The sequence below is a fragment of the Octopus bimaculoides genome, chromosome 3, assembly GCF_046866305.1.
Source record: "Octopus bimaculoides isolate indiv1 chromosome 3, ASM4686630v1, whole genome shotgun sequence".
Lineage (NCBI taxonomy): Eukaryota > Metazoa > Mollusca > Cephalopoda > Octopoda > Octopodidae > Octopus > Octopus bimaculoides.
In genome coordinates, this window is record NC_142930.1 from 51,363,643 (window position 1) to 51,388,768 (window position 25,126).

Genomic DNA, 25,126 nt, shown 5'->3' on the forward strand with positions numbered 1-25,126 from the left:
TCAAATAATTGTGTGAATGAGGGTGAAATCAAAGGTGAAAGCCTTTCGCCTGGCAGGTGCCCTGTGTTTGAGCAGCGCAGGCCCAGTCGTCATCCAAAGACTGCTTGTACACAAAGCCAGAAGCAGAGAAGATGGTGGCGTAAGGAGGCAAACCGAACGGTAATAAACGCTGGGCTAAGATTGAAGCCAGCAGAAGGGGATTCCGACAACGAATGAAACCAAAATGGAATGAGAAAGGACTCTTCGAAACAAATGAACAACGTTTAGCCGATCAGGCAAGAGCAATTACAGGAAAAGGGTGGTTAACAGACATAGAAATAGAAGAGATAAAAAGGAAAGTAGAAAGTAGAAATAATACTTCACAAACAGATACATTACCCAGTGAAAACAGAGAAATGACTAGCGGCAGTGAAGATATAGAGCCAAGTGTAAATGTAAATACATTCTCAGCAAATGAAGCAGAAGTAATGGGAAGAGCCACGTCACAAGAATACGATGACGACCAACGAGACATAGTGAGGACGCTGTGCCAATATATTAGAGAAGACCAGGATCAAGTACCCTCGAATCTGAGGTACACTGAACGACGCAAGCTCAAAGTTGAAACCAAAAAGAAGATTCGGTTCTAGGGGTATTCCAGACGAGAAATATAACTGAAACTAACAAGATTATTTGCGTTGCAGATATGGTTGCTTCAGATAGAGTTCGGTAGAAACCAAAAGAACAAACAGACCGTAAAGAACCGCACTGGCAAAGACGAATTTGTGAGAAACAAAGTTAAAAAGGTATTTAGGACAAGTTGATAGATTGAGAAGAGGAAATTGCAGAACGAAATCATAAGAATACTGCTGGAAGGAAATCTAGAATAAGGGTTATGATGTGATATTGGAAGAATTGAATCAAAGAGAAGTAGCAATCAAATCAAATAGAACAAAACAATTCAGGCAAAACAGATTATTTGAAGCAAATCAGAAGAAACTGTTTTAGGAACTAGATGGGCAAATACACGTTACAATGATACCAGATGCAGAAGAAAACAAGTCATTCTGGAGAGAGATCTGAGACCAGCCTGTAGAGTATAATGATGAAGCGGAGTGGCTGCATGATATCCAAGATAGGTCAAGAAATATAGAAGTCCAAGAAGACATAAAGATAATCACAGAAATGATAAAAATGCAATTAAGAAAATTCACAAATTGGAAGAGCCAAGGTTACTGAATGAAGAAGCTGAAAGGGGTCTAGATGAGTGCCTGCAGGAAGGCGCAGTACCTACTGGATTACAAAGTGAAAGGCATTGTTTTGTGCCAACGATCCTGAAAAGGGAAATGTTGCATCTAACTTTAGACCAATAACATGCCCTCCACTTATATGGAAACTAATGTCAGGCGCTTTGGCCGGTGAACTGTACAGTTACTAAGAAAAAATGGGCTTGCCAGGACAGAAGGCATATAGTTGCCAAATGGTAAAATGATGAAGGCAATTCAACTTCAATCCAGCTATAAATACCTGGACATACTTGAGGCAGATAGAATCAAACACCACGACATGAAAGAAAAGACAAAAAAGAGTACCTGCGGGGAGTGAGAAAAATATTGACTTCAAAGCTCAATACCAGAAGCATGATCTCGGCAATAAACTCGGGCGCAGTAGTTCGGTATGGCACTGGAATTCTGAAGTGGACAGAGGAGGAGCTTAAGGAGATGGAAGGAAGTCAAGAAAGCTCCTGAAGATGCAGGGAGACTGTCATCCATGTGCAGACACTCATCACCTATACATGAAGAAAGAAAATGGAGGAAGGGGACTGATATGTATGGAAGACTGCGTGCGTATCGAACACGAAGCTTAATGAGTTACTTAACCCAAAATAAGGAAAACTTGCAAGTGACAGGAACGAGGGAGTATTGAGAGCAGAGAAAAATGAGAAAACAGAGGAAGAAGTGCAAAAAGGACATGCAGAAGAATTACGCAAGAAAGGACTACGCAATCAATTCCATGCAGCTACAATAGAAGTTGCTGGAAAAAATAGGTGGGATTGGTTGATGAAAGGAGCCGTAAAAAAAGAGACCCCCGAGCACTATACTGGCAGCGCAAGACCAAGCTTTGGCCACGAACTGGAGAGTTAACCTTAGGCATGAGCAAGTGTCACCGCTGAGCCGCTTCTGCAATAGAGTGGATAAAACCATTGTCCATATCACCAACGAATGCCTTAGTCTTACCGAAAACCACGACCAGGTAGCGAAAGTGCGACATTAGAAACTGTGCGAAAAGTGGGGACTAGAGAGAGAGGCAAGACGTAGTATGAGCACAAACCGCAGAGAGTGGCAGAGCCAAAGACTAGCAAAATCGTCTGGGATTTCTCAATCCAAACAGATGGGGTGCTAGAGCATAACAGACCGAGCTAGTAAACACACGCATGAATGGTTACGAAGCTCAGGGCTAAAAGCAGAGAATGAAGGCTTCATATTAGCTGCTCAAGACCAAAGCTTATAAACCCGGAACTACCAAGCCAATGTGATAAAAAATGGAGCTGACCGAAAATGCCGATTCTGTAACGATGAGATTGAAACTACAGACCACCTAATCTCAAGGTGGTGTATGGTCTTAGCACCTGTAGAATATAAAGCAAGACATGACAGAGTCGGTCAGTATTTACACTGGACAATATGTCGGCATCATGAAATAAAAAATCGCTGACAAATGGTATAAACACCATCCTGAAGCTGTGACTGAGGGAGAAAATGTGTCTATTCTCTGGGACTTCCCTGTACATACCGACAAAACTATAAAAGCTAATTAACCGGATATTATTATAAAAGATCAGACAAAGAAGATGTGTTTATTAATTGACATGAGTATTCCTTGCGATCATAATATAACGGCGAAAGAATTTGACAAGATCAGTAAATATAAAGACTTGCTAACAGAAATTGAAAAAAATGTGGCACCTCAAGGCGATTACTGTAGCAGGGATTGTAGGATCTCTAGGAATGATAAAAAAATGTACTGAAATCTATCTGAAAATGATACCAGGCTTACCATCCCTACAGGAAGTGCAAAAAGTCGTGTTAACTGGAACGACTCATGTACTGAGAAGTGCATTATCGCTGTGAAAACAACACCCATTCATGAATTTATTTATTTATTATTATTTTTTAAATACATATTTTACCTGTGAATTTGCGTGTGTAGACTGGGAATGCATACAATGAGCTTCTCTGCCCTAGGTGTACGGAAAACACTCGGCGAGAAATGAAAGAAAATTTGAAGAAGGAAGAAAAAACAACAACAACAACAACAACATATTAATAATAATAATAATAATAATAATGATTTTAAATTTTGGCACACCAAATATTTATTTGATCATCTTCTACTTACTTTACCAAGGCCGAAAAGATAAAGATCAAAGCCGATTTCGTCGACATTTGATCTCAGAACGTAAAGACGAACGAAATGCTGTAAGCATTTTGCTTTGCCTGCTAACGATTCTTCCAGATCAAGTCGAGCTCAGAATTTGAACTCAGAGCTTAAAGACGGACGATATACAACTGGGCATTTTATCCGGCATGGTAACTATTGGTAACAATTCCGCCAACTCGCTGCCTTAATAATAACAACAACAACAATAATAATAATAATAATAATAATAATGATAATAATAATAATAATAATAATAATAATAATAATAATAATAATAATAATAATAATAACAAAATACAAAAACCTGGAAATAGAGATAACTCGAATGTGGAGTCTAAAAACAGAAACAATTCCTATCATAGTAGGTGCCTTAGGTATAATAAAAAAATATTCAGACAAATACATAACAAAAACACCAGGAATTACAAATATATATAACATACAGAAAATTGCACTACTGGGTACTGCACACATTCTACGCAAAACACTTTCAATACAGTAAACATAAGATCACCGCGGCAAACCACAGCACATACCCAAGGCGCACAGAGCTGCGCTCGGTAGTGAAGTGAAAGCACGTTATAAAAATAAAACTACTGAACAATAATAATAATAATAATAATAATAGATAGCAGACAGTGCTACAGCTCCAAACAAAAGAGGGACTCGTGAACACGAAAGCCATCCCCATTAGAAGAGGAATATTTCAGGGAGACACGCTCTCTCCACTCCTGTTCTGCCTGGCAATCACACCTTTAACTTAATTGCTAAATAGAACTGGATGCGGATACAAATGTTACGGCAAAACAGTCAGCCACCTTTTATATATGGATGATCTACAATTATACGCTAGAAATGATAAAGAGCTGGAAACACTACTACAGACAGTACATGGATTTACAAAAGAAATAGATATGAAATTCGGATTAGAAAAATGTGTCAAAGCAACCTTGAAAAGAGGAAAACTAGTTAAGAGTAGCAACATTACACTAAATAAAGCCAATGAAATAAGAGAATTAGACGAAAGCCAGCCATACCATTATTTAGGAATCAATGAACTAGATAGGATACAACACACACAAATGAAAGAAAAAATAAAGAAAGAGTACTATAGACGAGTTAGATCAATACTAAAAACAGAGCTCAATGCTAAAAACAAGATAACAGGTATTAACACTTTAGCCGTCCCAGTTAAGTTACAGCTACAATATCCTTAACTGAACACCAAACGAACCATCTAAAATAAACATGAAAACAAGAAAAATGATGACAGGATATAGGATGAACCACCCAAAATCTGACATAGAAAGGCTATATATACAACGCACAGAAGGTGGCAGGGGTCTTATACAGCTGGAAAACTATTATAAAATAACCATCATAGGACTGCAAAAATACCTACTTCAGAAGCAGGGAAAACTAATACAAATAGCCACAAAACACGAGCAAAGCAAAAAACTGTTTTCAGTATTTAAGGAAGCTGACAAATACAAACAAGAAATCATACTACCTAACAAATAAGAAGAAGAAGAAGAAGAAGAAGAAGAAGAAGAAGAAGAAGAAGAAGAAGAAGAAGAAGAAGAAGAAGAAGAAGCTATAAAACAAATGAAATCCAAACTAAAAGTAGAACAGCAACGGACCATGATAAAACGATGGCAAGAAAAGCCCCTACATGGTAAATACTGGGCTAAACTAAATACAAAAGAAATAGACAGAGAAAAATCCCAGCAATGGTTGAGAAGCTCACGACTCAAAGCAGAGACTGAAGGATTTTTAATTGCTGCACAAGACCAAAACCTCCCGACCAGAAATTGCCAAAAACATATAATGAAAAGAAACATAACAAGTGACTGCAGAATATGTGGCAATGGACAAGAAACAATAAATCATATTATTTCTGACTGCCCAGTCCTGGCTAAGAAGGAATATATTCACAGACACGACAGAGCTGGAACCTATATACACTAGAAGCTATGCCTACACTATGGAATAACAACAGAAAAAAGATGGTATAAACACACGCCAGAAAAGATCACAGAAAACGATAAAGCAACCGTCCTCTAGAATATGCCAATATACACAGATAGAGAAATTAAGGCAAATAGACCAGATATAGTTGTCAAAGATCACGAAGAAAAAGAATGCTTTCTAATTGATGTATCAATACCAGCAAATGACAACGTTTCCCTAAAAGAAATGGAGAAACTTTCAAAATACAAAAACCTGGAAAATATTCAGACAAATGCATAACAAAAACACCAGGACTTACAAATATATATAACATACAGAAAATTGCACTACTGGGCACTGCACACATCCTACGCAAAACCCTTTCAATACAGTAACCATAAGAGCATCAAAGCAAACCACAGCACATACCCAAGGCACACAGAGCTGCGCTCGGTAGTGAAGTGAAAGTACGCAATAATAATAAAACTACTGAACAATAATAATAATAATAATAATAATAATAATAATAATAATAATAATAATAATCTTTTCTACTAAAGATTCATGGCCTGAAATTTTTGGGGAGTAGATTAGTCGATTACATCAACTCCAACATTTCACTGGTACTTAGTATATCGACCCCGAAAAGCTGAAAGGTAAAGCTGACCTAGATGGCATTCCAAATCAATAATTATAAAATTAATACTTTTAATTGAAGGATATGCTGACATTTCATCATTTTCTAGCAAGAAACGCACGGAAACATAGTGACGGAGGATTATTATTATTTCCATGTTTCAGTCATTGGACAGTAGCCACTCTGGGACTCCACCTTGAAGGGTTTTGCCGAACAAATCGATCTTAGCAATTATTTTATTTAGATTTGATACTTATTCTCTTGGTCACTTTTGCTGAACGGTCTCTTTTATGTCAAGAGTATGTGAACGCCCAACAGCGGCTGTCAAGAGGTCGGGGGTGGACAACAAATACACACACTGACACACACAGACACATACAGACACAGAAAAACACAGACAAACACACACACACACACACACACACACACACACACACACACTTACGCACACACACATGAGCTTTCGCGCCGTTTCTGTCTATGAAGTTCATTAACAAGCATTGGTTGGCTACGAGCTAAAGGCGAAGACATTTGACCAAGCTGCTATGCAATGGGATTAAATGCAAAACCGCGTGATTGCTGAGTGAGCTTCTTAAACATACAACCATGCCGTTTAAAATGACCCACTTAGAAAATACTTCTGTTAACTTTTCTCAATATTTGCGAAGTCAAATATGTTTTCTATGGGTTTGCCAGAATTCTTCTTCTCGATACTGATGAGATCCATTTTGATGAGACTGAACATTAGTAATTTGAAGTTTGCAGAAACAATGTAAATGGAGAAGTAATTGTTAAGAGGAGACGAGGAGCAGAGGCCGTTGCAGTAGAGACAAAAAGGACAGAGTGGGACGATAGCATAATTTTGATAATAGATTGAAACCTGTTGGTGAGGGAACTATTGTTCATAAGTCCGATGACATGTTCTGCGATTTATTTTTGTGTATCTAGCGAATGCAACGTCGCATTTGAAGTGAGCGGTACATCGTTGTTACTTGAGGTTTGTAAAGAGTTACCAATTTATTAAACCTGAAGTATGTTCTGGATCTGAGACAATGACTAGACGTGGGTTATGTTATGTACGCAGAATCACCAGGAACGATCATCAGAGATTGTGAGGCTTTACATTTGAAGTGAATGTAAATGTTTTAATTATAGGATTCAGTAATTCTTTCAAGAATATGCATATTTTTCGAATTGACAAAGCAGAAAATTAATTATCATTTCTAAAATGTCACGTATTGCATAAATACACAAAAAATAAAGTGAGCTATCTTACTGGAGCTATAGCTATCGATAACACGATGTAATACATATCTGATAGCTATGGGAACATTCATATGTTATATTTTTGATAATAAGATAAGGTAATATTTTAATAAAAACGCTAAGAGGCGACAAGCATACCATGTTCTTAACCATCTCCTAAAATGATAGAAACAGGTATTTTTGTGGCTACTTTTATAGCAGTGGGTAAGTATATTTTCAATTTGTTACATAATTCATTTCTGTTTAGATGCTACAACAAACCAAGTTACGTCTTATAGATAAAATTCCAGTCTATAATCTTATATTGAACACATGAAAAACATATACAATATATGTTCCACTTATACGGTTAGATATTCTTTATACTTACACATTTTAAATATATCAATTTAACGGGTCTATTTAAAGTTCTTATACTAAATTCATTTCGCAGTTCAGCAGATAACCTATAATAATAAGACACCAGCAAAACTTGACAATATTGCTATCATCATCTCTGTTAATTTTACGCAAAAGTACCAGTAAGTTTATGAAGGCTTAGCTCAGATAATTAACCCAGCACAAAAGTCTGCTACCAAATTTTTTAGCTTCTTTGGATCAAATTATAATATATTGGAAATAAGGCAGTTCGTCTTAAGGAAATATTTACTAGTGAAAATATTTTTCTCTGTGCCACGGTCATTAATCCTCACCCCATACACCACTCCTCTTTCGCATCTTTATTAAATGAAATCCCATGTATTACATTCAACAATATAACAGTATCCATCTAAATTTACTTCTCAGAGATTTTTTATGAAGGAAAGATTTATCAACACTGTACCGAGTAAAGTGATTGGCCGAACATTTAGTGATTACTAACTCTCACATTACACTGTTATATTCATGAGAAACATAACCAAATCTTAAAATCTGGATCTATCTAGTTCTACACAGATACTAACGGATTGGTGTAATTTATAGCAGTTAACTTCATGCAAAATAAAATCCAGGAATATATTTACTGGCTTGCATTACTGAATTCAGTTGTTCTTTTGTGAAATTCACTATTATTATTATTATTATTATTATTATTATTATTATTATTGTTATTATTATTATTTGCGTGTGATATATAGCTTAGCATTCCTCACCCAAATGAATAACAACAAGCGACAAATCATAGATGAAGACCAGTCTAACAAGGAAGTCCTGCAACCGGCAGAAAACTTTGTTTTGAATTTGCTCTCAGTGGGGATGAAATGTATATTGGAGTGGTGATGAAAATGTATATTAGAAGCAAAATTTAAGAGAATTATCAGAGGAAAACTTGTTGCATGAACTTATGGGGTGGGGGGCTTGCCTAAAGATTTGCTAAGAAAATTCCATTCAGTCTTAGTAATTAATTTCTTTTCACAAAGCTACAAATTAAGATTTCTCTTATTAGGCTGATGTATTTGATTCGATTGCCTTTAAACATTGCTGGTACTTTTTCAATCGCCCATTGGAGGAAAGGTGAACCTGACATTTTACCGATTTGATACATATGTACATACACAGTAATGCGCCTGCACACACGAGCGTGCACAAATACACACAAACACACACATACACATACACACCCACTAACACACACACCCACTAACACACACACACAAGCACGTAGCCACATACATCTCAAAAGTAAATGTAGTAACCTTGGGTTGTGTTTAAGATGTAGCATCAATTACAGAGAAAATTTCATCTGCAGAAATTCTGAGAATGGAAAAAATGCAGCATGCCTATGGTGGAAAACCGAGCGAGGTGAGAAAGTATTGTCTCATCACCTGAGCTTAGTGAATGAATGTTACTTCATGGAACTTTGTGGCTATTAGATTGTTACTTAATTTCAGCTCCTATTTTCCTCTGAATCCCTGATTGAGCAAATTTCTGATATCAAATGTATCAACCTTGATTAAACATATGTTGTATGGTTAGAACTGTATTACTTTATGTGTAATTTATTAAGTCATTTGGTTGTCATTTGGTGGCAACTTCTAGCAGGTAAAGTGAGCGCGTAGAAGCATCACCTACTGGATTGTGTAACTAATGGACTACTACTTAGGCGCAACAACAATTACTCGTAAGAGGAGGAAAATTAATTTTGATGTTCATGTTAGTTTTTTAAATGAATGTATTTTATTCAGTTAGGAATAAATGTCAATTCACTGCTGGGAATATATCGCGTGGAAGAGACTTCTAAAATGTGTGGAGCAGAATACTTTCTGACCTTATGTTTTACAGTATTTAGTTTTGAGTCACTACGCTCCAATTTCAAATACAATATAGGTTAATAACTTTAACTTTTTAGATTTAATTAAATGCCAATCATTACTGTAGCGTAATTCGTTTAGTTGATAATGCCATTAACCAATACAGTAAACCAACATTACAGAAATTTTCGAAGTTGTGAGCTGGGAGAGAGAACATTGAATTTCGTTATTCTCTAAAAACTAAGATCGTCTGAGCATTTTATCCACCTAGGATCGAAAACATAGATACCACTAATATAACTAGGAAAGACAGATTTCACCAGTTGGCCCCAAATTGGACGTTGTAAAATGTAATATTCTTGTAAAGAAAGATATCCTAAAGTGTATTACGTTAGAAAAAAATGTGTTCCTTTGATAATAGGAGGTGGTTCTAAGAGTTTGAGGAAGCGATGTATAATACTTCAAATTTTGTTGACTCGATGATACGAAGCATCATAAGACCGCTCGATTGTTTGATGGCTGAATTGCAATGAAATATATAGAGCTACTATATAATAATGAGGAGGTATCCAGAAAATTGGAAAACTAGACAAACGGAATCATTTTCTGTAAACACCTAGAACTATACATGATGCAAAGTTATGATTAGGTTAATATCCGTCATTGAAAACTAATTTATTGTCCCCAGGGCATTGAAAGGAAACGTCTCATATCGGATAAAATAACAATATAGAAACGCCAAGTCAAAATATTTATTGACACAGCCTTTGATGCCATTAGCAAAAATATAGTAATAATGATGTATTATATTAGAAGAAGACAAGTTTACACGTAAGTGTCATAATCAGCTGTTTATAATCATTTGCAGAGGATAGCTGATATTGCTAAAGAGAGGAAATAGAAATCAACTCTGGAGGAAAGCAGAGTCAATAATTTGGTAAAATTTAACGTACTTTCAGGAGATTGATTTGATTCATTGAATTAACCCTCTACATGTGAGGAAGTTACTTTGTTGATGCTAAAGAATTGAAAGACAAATTCGTCTGTAGCGAGATATTCAACGTATTTTACAGGTGGAAAAAAAATAATACTAAAATCTAAATGTTTTTGTTTCTTTAATTGGAGGTACCTTTTTTTACCACTGGTGAATTTCTACTTAGTATCAAACCTCTAACTTCTGTCAGGCAGAAGAATTATTTTGTCATGTGACTAGGTATCATCATGTTACGATTAATTCCCGATTTAGAATGAGGTTTATTTCTTTCGTTTTGTCAACATCGCTGTATAATCTGCTCACCCTTCTTTTGCCTCCCCAACTAATAGCTAGCAATAGTTCCCCCTTTTGTTATGTTTTTCTCACTTCAGAGATAGAAGTACTTAAAGTTCAATTTTGAGTATAAAATAAAAATTAGAATATTGGTTTCAAATTTTGGCATAAGGCCAGCAATTTCGGGGGAAGAGTTAAGTTGATTACATCGACATTAGTGTTCAACTGGAACTTATTTTATCGACCCCGAAAGGATAAAAGACAAAGTCGCACTTGGTGGCATTTAAACTCGGAACATAACGTAAGAAAAAATGCCGCTAAGAATGTTGTGCGGCGTGAAAAATATTTCGTCCTCTCTCCGCCTTCATAAAAATTGATTGATTAAAATGAAGAATACTTCGTGGTTTGTACGTAAATGGTTCTCTTAACAATCTTCAGAAACTAAGCGATATATATATATATATCTCTTCAGTATAGCTTTATGTGTCTGAAACAAGTATGAATTTAAATGAAAATTATGTGCCCCAGAAAACAAATTTGGTTTAAGTGATGTTTACGATATCAAATCCCACCGGAACAAAAGAAAAATCTGACATCGGAAATATTCGAATTCTGAGTTCAGATAGACAGCACTAAATTCTCTGTTTTGTCCAACAATCTACAGACTGTGCTATAAGAAAATGACCATGGGGTTGCATCAAGAAAGATCCCCTCCGAGGTACAAGACCGAGCAGGGTTGTTTTATGTAAGACCAGCAGTCGCCTATGCACACCATGAACCCTTCTCCACGCCACCTATATTATCCAGGGAAAGGCAATGGCCGAAACAGCTTGGCACCAACGACGTCGCAACTCATTTCTATACTGAGTGAACTGGAGCAACGTGAAATAAAGTGTCTTGCTCAAGAACACAACATACAACCCGGTCCGGAAATGGAACTCACTACCTTATGATTACAAGCCCGATGCTCTAACCACTGAGCCATGCATCTTCACATACATTTAAGTACTTGAACAAATAATGGGGGTAAAAACGTTTCTCCAAATATTTTACTGTGCTAGTTTTCTTCATCTTGTTTTTGTTTCTGGGGTAAAGCAAACAATAGAATAAAGAGAAATGTGTAAGTAGTAGGAGGGGAAAATTATTTGTAATGGTACTTCATCTATCAAACCATTTGATCAATGACATACTGAGACTTTCACATTTTTGTCTCTAGTTTCTGTAATATTTCTGTTTTCTGCAAAACAAGCTGGAGTTCTATCATTGCCACTGAATAACGCAGTAATTCAATGTGACCAGTTGGAACCATCATTGCGTGTTAACCAACCAGTTTTGAATAGTTTAGTACTTACATTTATTACAACAGAGAGAGAAGTATCTTCTTGTTGTTAGGTGCACTGGACGATTAAGAGCCAAACGTTTAAACATAAATACATTACTGAGTTAGTGATGGGATACAAGTTCTCATCTTACCTTTTGGACTGGTATCTTATTCATTTTGCTATATCAGTATCGGTATAAACTAACATACGGCTTTTATTTCCCAGAGAAAGAAAAGTCCCTATATAGTAAAAGAACTTAAACTATAGTAAAAGAATTTAAACAAGATGAAGCATCTAATTTAATTATTTATTATTTTAAACCGCACGAAAAGCACCAAGATAGGTAAACAGTTCAAAGACTGGCTTAATATTACAATTTTAGTCAGGAGAAAGTACAGAAAGTTAAATGGACCTCAGTATTTCAATGGAATGTTAAGTGATTAAATGTAGTAAAGAACATGTCCGTTGTTTTACAGAGACTACCATCCCAATAACATTAAAAGGAGAAATAATTATTCTTCATGTGTAGAGTGGCACAGTCATTGTCAATCGAATTTTTCCTACAAAAGACTCAGACAAATTTCGAAGTCATACCCTTCACCTGATACACATATAGTTAACTGGGAGAAAAATCTTCAAATAGTGAGCAAAAGGAATGCCCAAATTAAAGATATACCCGTAACGAAGAGAAAAGTCAATAAGGTTAAATACATAATTCTTACGCAAGTACAGTGACAACTACTGGCAGATTTAGACTTAGTAGATCTCCTCAACAAAATAAAGTATAGCCAGTAACTTCTAGATGGCTGATAGTCACTTTCACTCAATATGCTTGTTGTATCACTCATTTGAAATCTGGTGTGTCTTAGAATAGTCTTTGCTCATAATGCGGAAACTTGTTTGGAATTGTCAATGAAAATGTGTAAGATCAGACTTAATCTCTCCTGCATTATATTATGCAATTTATAATCTTGACTTTGAAATTCTCTGTATTTTCTTTTTTGCCAATCCTTATTCTGTCTTTTCTTTCTTGCCAATCCTTATTCTAGCGATTTTCCTTTTTATTGTGGTTGTCATTTTCATTAATTCTTATTGCCCAATATATTAGATATGCTAGCTCTAACGTAACGAGATGTCCCCCAAAACCCCGATACATAATATTTCTTTTGTATTGGGGATGCCAGAGCAAAGGAAAATATTTCGGGAAAACCTATGAAGATAATTATAAGATGCATACTTTTTCGGAGTAGATTAAGGGTTCGAAGTCACGTAAACCTGCATTGACCGTATATTAAGACCGATTTTCAAGTATGGCACAGGTTCGTACAAGTTCGTGGTGGAGTATTTCGGCAGAAAGTACTTTTAATTTCTGTTGAGAAGTCACTATACGAAGTTTAGTGATCGTCGACTAAATCGAAATGTCTCATATTATCGGTACTATTTTATATGCAGTCAAGGGTTTATAATAACTAAATCGATTTGCATGAAAATGCCGTAAAACAATATTTATATCGACGCGTATTGATAAAACTTTTTGAAGCCAAAAGGTTAACTAAATTTTTTATAACAAGAGAAAGTGGAGACGAGAAAGAAAAAAATAGTTTCTGATTAAAAGCGTAAGATTTTACGGCTTTTGTCCATACAATTCAATTATCACGAAGAATTTATGTAATCCCTTTAACTGTTGTTATTGTTTTGCAGTGTCATCTCTTGCACCACCTCCCCCAGAAGGCTATGTGTACGTTCTGCCTCAACGGTAAGGATATTATTTACAATATGAATAATAAAGGCATTATCATAAAATTATTTCATTAATATGCATTTTGGATGCCACAAACGGGAAGTTATCGTTTGATGTTTTTTTTTTATTTAAAAATTTACTAATATACCATTACTTCATGAAAATCAAAAATAATAAATCAGTCTCCTGAACTGTATTTTTTATTTTGATAATATCTAGCCTTGATGTAGAAACATACTCAGGGAACTATTTTACATATAAAAAAACGTATAGCACGAAACCGTTAAGCCCTTTATTAAAATATATTCTCAATTCTAGTCGCTGAGGATCTATTGTGTAACTAATGCTTATATAAAAAAGATTACTAACTCACACAAATCGGTACCATTTTCCGTTAAGTTTGACAGCTCTCTCTCTCTCTCTCTCTATATATATATATATATGTATATATATATGTGTGTGTGTGTGTGTGTGTGTGTGTAGCATGTCGAGGAAGTGTGTGTGTGTGTGTGTGTACTTATTAACAAGGAGAGTGGAGTGAGTAAATTGCTTCATTACATAAATTTACAATTGTTTCAAGAATTTACAATTGAAGTCAAGAGTATCGCTATATTATTATATAATGTATGCAGTTGTAGTTACTTCAAGGTGTATCTTTATATGAAAACGATCGATTGTCGCCTCATGAGAAGTCTGTATGTAATCTCTACTCTTTTACTTGTTTCAGTCATTTGACTGCGGCAATGCTGGAGCACCACCTTTACTCGAGCAAATCGACCCCAGATCTTATTCTTTGTAAGCCTAGTACTTATTCTATCGGTTTATTTTGCCGAACCGCTAAGTTACGGGGACATAAACACACCAGCATTGGTTGTCAAGTGATGTTGGGGGGACAAACAGACACACAAATCCACATATATACATATACATATATACGACGGGCTTCTTTCAGTTTCCGTTTACCAAATTCACTCACAAGGCTTTGGTCGGCCCGAGACTATAGTAGAAGACACTTGCCACGCAGTGGGACTGAACTCGGAACCATATGGTTATGTATTATATACATAATTCTGATGAGCTGACAGTCGATTGTATTGCTATAATGATACGCCTTCAATCTACAGTTGCCTGTATTATATAATAATACAGGAATACACTTGAGACTGAATGACAGTGAAACAATTGTAAAGTTATGTAATAAAACAATTTCCTCATTCCACGCTTCTTGTGAATAATTATATTAATTCTTCGTTACAAAGGATTTTCGGAAATATGATCCGTACAAAATTGCCTTCCGATTTTTAATCATATCCGATAATCAGTACGGGTTGATGAGGATTACACCTGACAGAAAAGGTAGCGGGACTGGTGTTATAAAAAGAAAACTAAAGCACATATCGATTCGGCAATTAATACCCTTCAAAGTAGTTCCCCTTTGAAGCCATACACATTATCTAGAGTCACTTCCATTAATGGAAGCATTCCTGGAACTCATTTTTGGGGATAGCGAACACATTCCTCATCGCATTCTCCTGTATTTCATCGACGTCTTGAAATCTTGTTCCTTTCAAACGGGATTTGATTTTGGTCTTGCTTTTGGAATCATAGCCATTAACCCACGATCCGTCATTTCTTAAGACTATTTTCAAAGTTTTCGACTTCCTCGACATGCTACACATTTTGCTTCCAAGCACAGTTATAAACAACGGAAGTGGGTGATAACGTTATAACTTAGTGAGCATGCGCGACTGAATTGAAGGTCCATTTGTGTTAAGCGGCTTAACTCTGTGTAGGGTAGCTCCGTTAGCATAGTAACATTTCGGATATGCTTGTACACTAAAATCAACGTTTACTAAAATAAATATTTCTTACTAATATAAATCATTTCTTTATATTCATTTATGTTTTACATTCTGTTTTAAACCGACATTTTAATTATTGTAAAATTTGAAGATGCGTATACTAAAACCTTTAGATTCCTGAATGTTTGTCATTATATTTTCAAATCCCCTTACATTAAATAATACAAAGTTTTGGTTTCGTACAAAGTTTTCCTTTAGCTCTATTTCACCTATAAAACGTGTAAGCAGTTGTTCTCCTTCGAAAAGTAAGTTACTTTATCCAAGTATTATAATTTCAAAAGCCGAACAATAGCCTTTGTGAGTTCAACAATTCTACACAGAGCAAAGAACCAATGTGAGCTTTAATAAAGCAGTAAATCAAGTAAAACGGATTCAATGTATAAAAAATAATAGACAAAACTTACCTTAGCACTGTGTCCATATTATAATTTCTTTTTTAAAAAAGTTCAAATATTTTCTTAAACTTCATATTATTTAGTACATCGTACTACTTAGTGTGTTGCAATCTTTATATATAAATAATAAGTAGATATTGAATTTATAAATTATAACAGGGAATTCTTTGTAGATTATAATTTGCTGGCTCTGAAGAAGGGACAAAGCTCATGGTCTTTGTAGGCTTCCCGAAACCGGCTATACTGTAGATATTGTATTTAAAGTGATAGAGCTTAACACTTGCAGGGGAGACATGAGCAGAGAGAAGAATCCATAAGGCCGATGTTCTTGGAAGGAATGACTGGACCTAATGATCAGTGCGGGTATACAAGGTTTGGACGAACAAGGATGACAAGAGGTGGAAAGATAAGTGAGATGTGGTGCCTAAAGGATGGAAATAGAGCTGGAGAAAGATTATTGTATTGATAATAAAGAACAGATACAGAAAAGACAGCATGCCTTAGGATCAGAGTCTAGAGCATGTTTATGAATGATTATATGCCAATCAATCAAATGATCTTTCTCAGGATGTCTGTGTGCGTGACAACCTCCCTTGAGCCTTGTAGGTTATCAAACGCTTTTGAATATTTAAAATAAGTTCTTGCTCTGGGAAGGGCTAGTCATTGGGATGTGTCTCTACCGATTCTAAAGACAAGATTTTTTCAGGAGAGTTCCCCGTTGATAATGAGACCCAACATTTGGAGTGACTGGGAGGGTTCTGTTATTGTAATGATTTCTTGATATAAATAGTATTTGAAACTTTTGCAGTTAAAAGAAACCCAGTTAGCATGGTTCCTCTAAAGGGTGATTTGAAGGTCTCTGTTGAAGGACTTAATGCAGGTATAGTGTGTTTTGGTTACGTGTGGATGTTACATGCATGATGAATGATAGGGAGAAATAAAGAGACTTATCATTTGTATAAGAGGGAGCCTTAGTGGATGTAGCAACAAGCTGGTCGTTGATATATAGAACGAAGGTTGTGGAGAGCACAAGCAAACTCTGGGGAAAACTTTAATTTATTGATAGTAGGAGCAAAAAGTGTTCTATCACCACAAACCGCATCTGTACGAACTGGTAGGAAGCTTTCGATATATTAGATAAGAGGCGAGCGGAGCCCGTAGGCGGGAAGTTTCAATATGAAGCTTAAATCAAGTCACAGTTTGAAGACTTTTTTGAAGTCTTGTGAGAAAACATTCGTTTCGTTTTACTTGTCTAAAGAGAATGTCTACTGGGGAATGATAAAAGGAGTAGGTATCTACTGGATCTCGCACTGAGAACGCCCTACTGATGGTCACTAAGGAGAGAGCGATTCAATGTGTTGGAACATTAATTGCAGTCTCCGTTGCTTAAGATATAAAAAAGACAGAGTAATGAGATGATAGTTCATTAGGTGAGAGGTGTTGCCTTCATTTGGAATTAGACACAATGAATCATGCTGCCAAACATCAGGTTATAATCCCGTAGAGAGTGAGGGATAATTGATGAGTTTGGTGTGTATAGATGAACGTTCCAGGACTATTTTCTTTTCTTTAAGTGTTATGAAAGGACATATTCAGGTCTAGTGGCCTTGTTGGTCTGAAGCATTTGAAAGTAAAACAGTACTTTGTATGTATGGAAGCGGAATGGAGAACCTGGTAGAGTAAAAGAGAATAGGTTGGAAAGGGATTAATGGAAGATGCAGCGTGGATTTAGTTGTGCAAGCAGTGACAAAAGTGGAAGCTTTCTCAGTAGGATTACTGCTTATGGCGCCATCATTGTTTAGAAGAGGAGGATAAGAGGACTTAAAATTTGGACAATAATACTTTGGCAAGAGACCAGAAAGACAGGCTTCAATTTGAGAGGCGGATAAACGTGAGGGCCACGTGGGGTATCATTTGCATATCGATTAGTGATCATACAAGAGACGCGGTACGAAGTAAACGCTACCAACTTAGTTCTATAAACATCATTGCTAAATTTGAACGTTATATGACTTGATACTATAGATTCAGATACGCTTGCATATGCATAAAGTTTGCTTTCCCTGATGCTGAGCTGTAGTATTTTGAAGACCTTTGTAGCCATAAAGAACAATTACTTGTGTAATATAATAGTATTTGTTAAGTGGAGAATGCACGCGAATGTCGAAACGAGATTGTCAGATCAGTAAAAACAGAAGGGATAATTAAATGCTGCTGTCAGTATGAATTCATGCGATTTGTCTGCTCATGTAATCTTGCTTACTTGACGTTCAGAATATTAAATCGACATATCATTTAAGGAAAAATAACAGAGGAAAAATGTCAAAATAAATCAAAATTTTTGAACTTTTCTATTATATGTTTCATACAGTTAGAATATGCGTTTTATGCTCAAGAAACAAACATCGTAAATTTACTGAAATACATTCAAATATTCTGCTTGAAAGTATTTTCATCTTTTGATTGAGTGGTGCATTCCCATTAGAAATTAATCTGCTTCAAAAATGATGATGATGATGATGATGATGATGATGATGATGATGATAATAATAGTAATAGCAATAGTAATTATTATTATTATTATTATTATTATTATTATTATGATAATAATGATGATGATGATGTTGATGGTAACGGTGATAAATACTTAAATTGACTTATTTATCTCTAGTTGCACCAAGAATGAATGCGTTCCTCTATTATCTATTCGAGGAAATCGCTTAATGATATTTTTTACTGGCAAGCGTCGGTTTATCTGCTGCTATTCTGCTTTGACAGTCTCTACAGGGGTAGTATGATAGTTGAGTTCTTAAAAAACACTTAATTATAACTGCTGCATTATTTCCCAGTTTGTTGAAAAACTATATTATCATTTTCAAACCTATCTTATAACAATTCTATGAAGAATACTTTTGTCCGAACTTTTAATGAAATCCTCCCCACACATATTAATGCAGAAGGCCTTATTTTATCGAATATTTATGCTCATCACAAATATGAAGACCTTCAAAGTATTTGCCTTTATGATGGATGCAGAAGAGAATGAATCCACGGCAAATATTATCACGAATTTATACCTTATTTACACCCAGACACAAAAAGCATAAATGTAACTTAGGGCTCCATTTACCCTGTTTGTTTGCTTGATTACTTAAGAATCTACTGTAGTTACACAAAAATAATAACCAAATAAGGTTATTATCAAGGATTTCTAAAAAATAAATTTAATAATAGCATTTGTTTTCGAAAGCTGGCTTTCCTTAGACAAGTTATCTCAGGTGAGAGCTGTTTGTTACACGATATTTCATAATAGTTATAAAAACTAAACACAATTTATACGTAAAATTAAAATCATTTTACCTAATATCATTTATTTATTTCAATTATTAGATTGTGGTCATGCAGAGGTAATTCCCTGAAGAATTTTAGTCGAACGAGTCGGCCTCAGTACATATTTTTAAAGCCTGGTATCTATTCTATAGATCTCTTATGCAGAACCGCTAAGTTACGAGGACTTAAGCTCACCAACACTGGGTTTTCAAGCGGTGGTGGTGGGGGACAAACATAGTCACAAAGAGACACACACGAACATACATACATACATACAGACATACAGACAGACAGACAGACAAGCAGACAGATAGATAGATAGATAGATAGATATGAATATAGTTATATACGACGGACTTCTTTCAGTTTCCGTCTACAAATCCACTCACAATGTTTTGGTCGGCCTGAGGCGATAATAGAGATACAAGTGAAGTTGAGAAGCAAACTTCTTATTACACAGTCACGTCTGAGGCTCAAAATAAGGTAACAAAATGTAGAAATGCATCAGAAATAGGTTCACTCATACATTCATATGAATCTGATTCCGTTTAGTGAAGATGAACTGACGTACACATTCTGATACTGATAACATATGAAGAAAGATGATGCTTTATTAAATTATTTTGCTAACGTTTTGATTAAAATAGCCATTCTGATCTGGTGCACAACGAAACTACTTTCATCGGATTTCTTATACAGAATTCAGAAATAACATTATTCTATCTTACGAGAACTGACTGTCATATGTTGTGCAGCTACTAATCCCTAGAAACGTAGAATTAGCAAAGTGTTGTTGCTAAATCAATCATATTTTAAAGAATTTTATCCTCATACAATATCTGTCGTTTGTCATGCTAAGCTATATATAGTTTCCTTGCCATATATAATAAATAGTTCCATGCAACGGCGTTGAATATCCTAAACGCAAGGACGATATTCACCGACAGCTTACAGTTAGATCAGGTATACAATTTCTAAATGCACGCCGAGAGAAATTACAATCGTGCATTATTGAAATAAATCTATTTCATGATACAGAAGTAGTACGGTATTAGATTTCATTCTTTGTTATAAAGTTTATTATAAAATTTTTATTCTTTTTTATTGGAGGTCTTCGTAATTATAATATATCCAATAGCTCCTTGTAATATTCATTGCTTTAGGATTCATAATTCCTCCTTTCATTCAAAAGGAAAGATATTTTGTGTAAGGTATACATTGATTTTACTCAGAAGTGATTTGGTAGCGAATGTATAATGTTCGAAAATATATTCTTGGTGTTAAACGCAATTCGTAGATATTTTTTTCAAGAACAAGAGTAAAATTCTATGTGGATTATCATGGAAAGCACTACCTTGACGCGTAATGACAGGGATGTGAGTTCGAGTCTCATGGCTGGCCGGTAGCGTATTTTTCTGCAATGTATGGATAATTTATCCTGATCACGCTATTTATTAGTATTATCACGCGTTTGAGAATATTATCTGGTATCAACTTTTCATCTGTACACTCTCCATTTATTTCTTTACAGAATCTCTCCTGATCTGCTCTGAATAACCTATTCTGGTGGTAACCCTTCATTCTTTGGTCGTATCTTACCATCTTTGCTTTCTTTACAATGAGACCCTGTTTCATTATTACTTTCAGGCCCTTTCCGTCAATATTATACTTACTTTTCAGCGCCCTGTAGGTTTGTTCGCTTTTAAGCTCCCCTTTCACTTTTCGCTCTAACACAGAGACTTTCTTCGAGCGCATGTCTAACCCTGTCTGGATTCTTCTTTTGAACCATGGATATTTTCTTTTGTCACTCCCATTACGTTTCTTTTTCTTGACATCAACACCCACGTTTTCTGCTACAACAATATTTGCTACCTTGATCAAATTATTTGTTTCTGTGATGTTTGTTCTGTTGTATTTCAGAATTTCATTGAAATTTTTCGTTTCTTGGTTCAATTTCCATCGATCAACCCATTTAAGGTTGCAAATAATGTCGCTATCGTTCTCCTGTAGTTTTACATTTATTCTGTCGTAGATTGCCTTTTGTTCATATGTCATGTCACCATTAGTTTTATTGTTTTCTTTTAGATCATCTATATGTCTCTCATCAAATAAGCTACAACTGCTCATTTCCTGTGCTATGAGATTACTCTTCTTAGTAAGAATTGTTTCATCGTTATCACTTTTGTTATTTTCCAAGACCCGTCTTTTAATAGCTTCGAGCTCTACTTCTGTGAACCAACAATTTTTTCGTATCGCTCTTGCTTGATCATATAGGCTCTGTTCCGTGAGTTGAAAGAATCGCTTTTCTCTCCAATGCGTTGTCGGTAACCCCTAATTTGAGCACCATTTTATTATAGGCAATTTATACATTAAATTAATAATTATGTACATATGTATATAACTAAATCAAAGGCACAAAGGCGAAAACGACCCATCTCCAGCAAGCTTGAAGGTATCGGCTGTTCAAGCATGCTGGAGATGGGGTAGTTTTCACCCTTGCTCCCTTGATGTAGCGTTATATATATATATATATATATATATATATATATATATATATATATATTACACACACACACACACAATTATATTGCATTTCTTTTTATTTTTGTTTCTTCTTTTTTAACTTTTTATCATTTTTTTCTTTTTCTATCCACTACTTCACTCTATGACAGGAACCCTCTATATAGATTTTCAAATTCCATAATTTTTTTTTAAAGTTATAACTTGCCTGAAGATCGTGTATATGCTGGCGAAACCTACAGTAGTAAGAGAGTGACTCAACTAGAATAAAATATGTGCGTGTGTGAGTATTTGTGTGAGTATGTGTGCATGTATTCGTGTATATTAGTATATATAAGTGTATTTGTAAGAGTGTGTTTATAGATGTCTTGTAATTAATCGATATTTGTTTCTCTCTTTTTTACAGTAATCTCACAGATATCGGGAAGCGTACATCTTTCCGTTATAATTACATAACGCAGTCGGGGCATTGCTATCCATATAAACCATCAGATACAAGCATCCCTATCTCAGCGACAAATAATGTCATTGACAAAGCTCTCACAGTTGTAAGCATGAATTTATATCAATGTAACTTCCGTCAAAGTGATATTAATATTAATAATTTTATTTGCCTTAGTACATTTCGTTTTTAGTCAACTGTTTTGGGGATTCATCATCATTTCTTGTTTACAAAAATTAAATTCACGTTATTAATTCGTTTTCTTATTTTCACTACTTTTGTTGCTTACTGTATCAAAGGAAATCAAAATTACACATTAAAATATGTAATAAATGTATACTTCTCTCAGAAGGGAATACTAAAGTTACGTTAGTATGTAACTATGGTATTCTATTCTGAGAAAGGTGAGAAACGTTTCCCACAAGAGAATTTGTGTTTCATATGATTTTTATGAATACTGTTACTGTTGATGAGTGAAAGAAGTTAAGGAATTTTTTTTTTGATACATAATCTCATACATACTTACTATTTTCTCTAGTTTTTATGAAGAATCTTTGTAGGAAGGCTGAAGCGATATGAGGCTAGAGCCTATCTGAAGCCACTTACGTCTTGGGGAAAAGAACACTATGAATAGATTCCTTACCGCTCGCTTATAGAGCAGATTAAAAAAACCTAAGGGAGAAATAGTAATAGAAGAACCGACACTTTGATTTGTTTCATATTTTGCTTAATGAAACGCAAAGCTAATTTGGTAATATTTAAACCCAGAAAACAAACAGTCGAACCAGTTGTCACAAGATGCTTTGACGACACTGTCAATCGACCATCTTTTTATTGAGCATTCTTAATATTTTCCATCATACCTAGACAAAGGGAAGAAAGGGAAAAAATGAAAATTAGTAATTACTGCCGCATGCTCGTTTACCGAACTGCCTTTGTACATCGATAAAGCATTACGGAAAGGAAATATCGGAGCTTGGATGAGAAAATGTGTTTCAGGACATTACAAAATAAATGATACATAAAATAGTTTGTAAAGAAAAGTATTTCTTCTTCTGCTATAAAATTGCCATAGCAGACCGTATTACGCACCAATGTAGACATATGTGGCTTTTGCTTCACTGTTTCTAATGATTACGTCTTAGTAGCTTATAAAAAATGAGAACAGGTTATAGGCATTCCATCTAATGAAGTCTCTGAGAAATATACATTAAAAAGGAACGGAAAAGAGAAAGCTGTATCAAAAATAAGTATCTCTTTTATACATCTCATATTTTCAGACCTCATTCCTTCTCTCAACCTCTTTCCCTTTCTTTATCTCTCTCTCTTACTCACACACACATACATAGATTCATACATACATACATACATACATACATACATACATACATACATACATACAAACATGCATGCCTACACACACACACACACACACACACACACACACACACACACACACACACACACACACACACACTAACAGAAGTCTTCGGCCTTGTACGGGTGCTGAGCATGCACAATATTATTATTTTTTTTGTTAAATGGTTGAAACTACACAAATCGGTGGTTGTTATTAATATTAATTTTGTATCTTAAACTACCTTTATGTTTAAGTTTGTATACTTTATTGGAATTCTAAACTGATAAAATGACAGGCAAGTACTTTACTCAACAAATGTTTTAAGATAAACAACAAAGTTTCATGGTTCTGCAATTTCGTGCTCTGATAAGTAGTTTGCTTTGCCCAATACGTGATATAGAGCAATGGGCTCAGTATGATAGAGACGTGAATTTGTCAATTCATATCCATCAACCCTGAGGGACTGCGCTGAGACTTGATGACGGTTAGCAAAAAATATAGAAAGCAAAATACTTCTTTTGGTGCAAGCAGTCATAATGGTGGCTTCAATCATATGATCATATTCAGCATAAGTGTTTTGTCGATTAATTTTGAATCCTTACTGAGTTTAGTGCACCTAAGTTTCATAAGAAAATAATGGATCTCCTTATTTTCAGTTGAAGATGTGAAGAGGGAGAACAGTATGTTAAAGAGAGTTGAGAATTTTTTATGGCAGCATTATGAGCGTGAATTACAAGGTAAACTGACTTGTATCATGTGAATTGAGCTACTAATTGTTGAATGTCGGTGGAATTAACCAGTATAATGTCATTTTTAGGAGGTATGATGGCAAGTTCACAGAAATACTCATGTTCCTTTAATTTTATCAATAGCTACGATAAACTTTCAATTGTATTTTTTTTTAGATGCATTGATGATTGTGAAATTAGAGGCCAGTATTTTGATATCTTCTCCACTCTCAGTGTCAACTGGTAGCAGATCATTTTCCTCAATTGAATTTGAACATTTGCAAACTGATATCTATTAGGTGCAACTTCCATGTTCATGGAAAAATGAAGTTTTTATCCCGTCTCCAAATAATTTATTCTCCGGGGAGGTATGATCTCAACTCATAAATCCGAATGAGTGGCTAAGTTTCACGTTAATCACCTGTGAGCATTATTATTACTTCACATATTTTGTTAACGTTATCTCAGCGATCTTGAACAGCTCCAAACTGCAAGTCTGTGAGTCATGCAATCCCCTCATGATATGGGCTTATCCTGTTTCACAAATACTGCTTCGCGGAATCCTTTATTAATGTTGCATACAGGGCTTTTCTTGTGTTAAGTGTACTGTGAAGGTGCGTGGCTTAGTAATTAGTCTATTCAGCTCACGATCGTA

At 35.2% G+C, this 25,126-nt stretch overlaps 1 protein-coding gene across 1 annotated transcript in view; it reads left to right on the plus strand.

Moving 5' to 3' along the window:
- Nucleotides 1–7,343: 7,343 nt before the first annotated feature.
- LOC106867257 (uncharacterized) overlaps nt 7,344–25,126 on the plus strand; it is a 32,940-nt gene continuing 15,157 nt past the window's right edge. Inside the window, exons 1-3 of the mRNA XM_014912076.3 lie at nt 7,344–7,477; nt 13,795–13,849; nt 22,348–22,489. Of these exons, the coding sequence (XP_014767562.1) occupies nt 7,435–7,477; nt 13,795–13,849; nt 22,348–22,489 (240 nt within the window). The 5' untranslated portion in view covers nt 7,344–7,434. The remainder of the gene's footprint in view (nt 7,478–13,794; nt 13,850–22,347; nt 22,490–25,126) is intronic.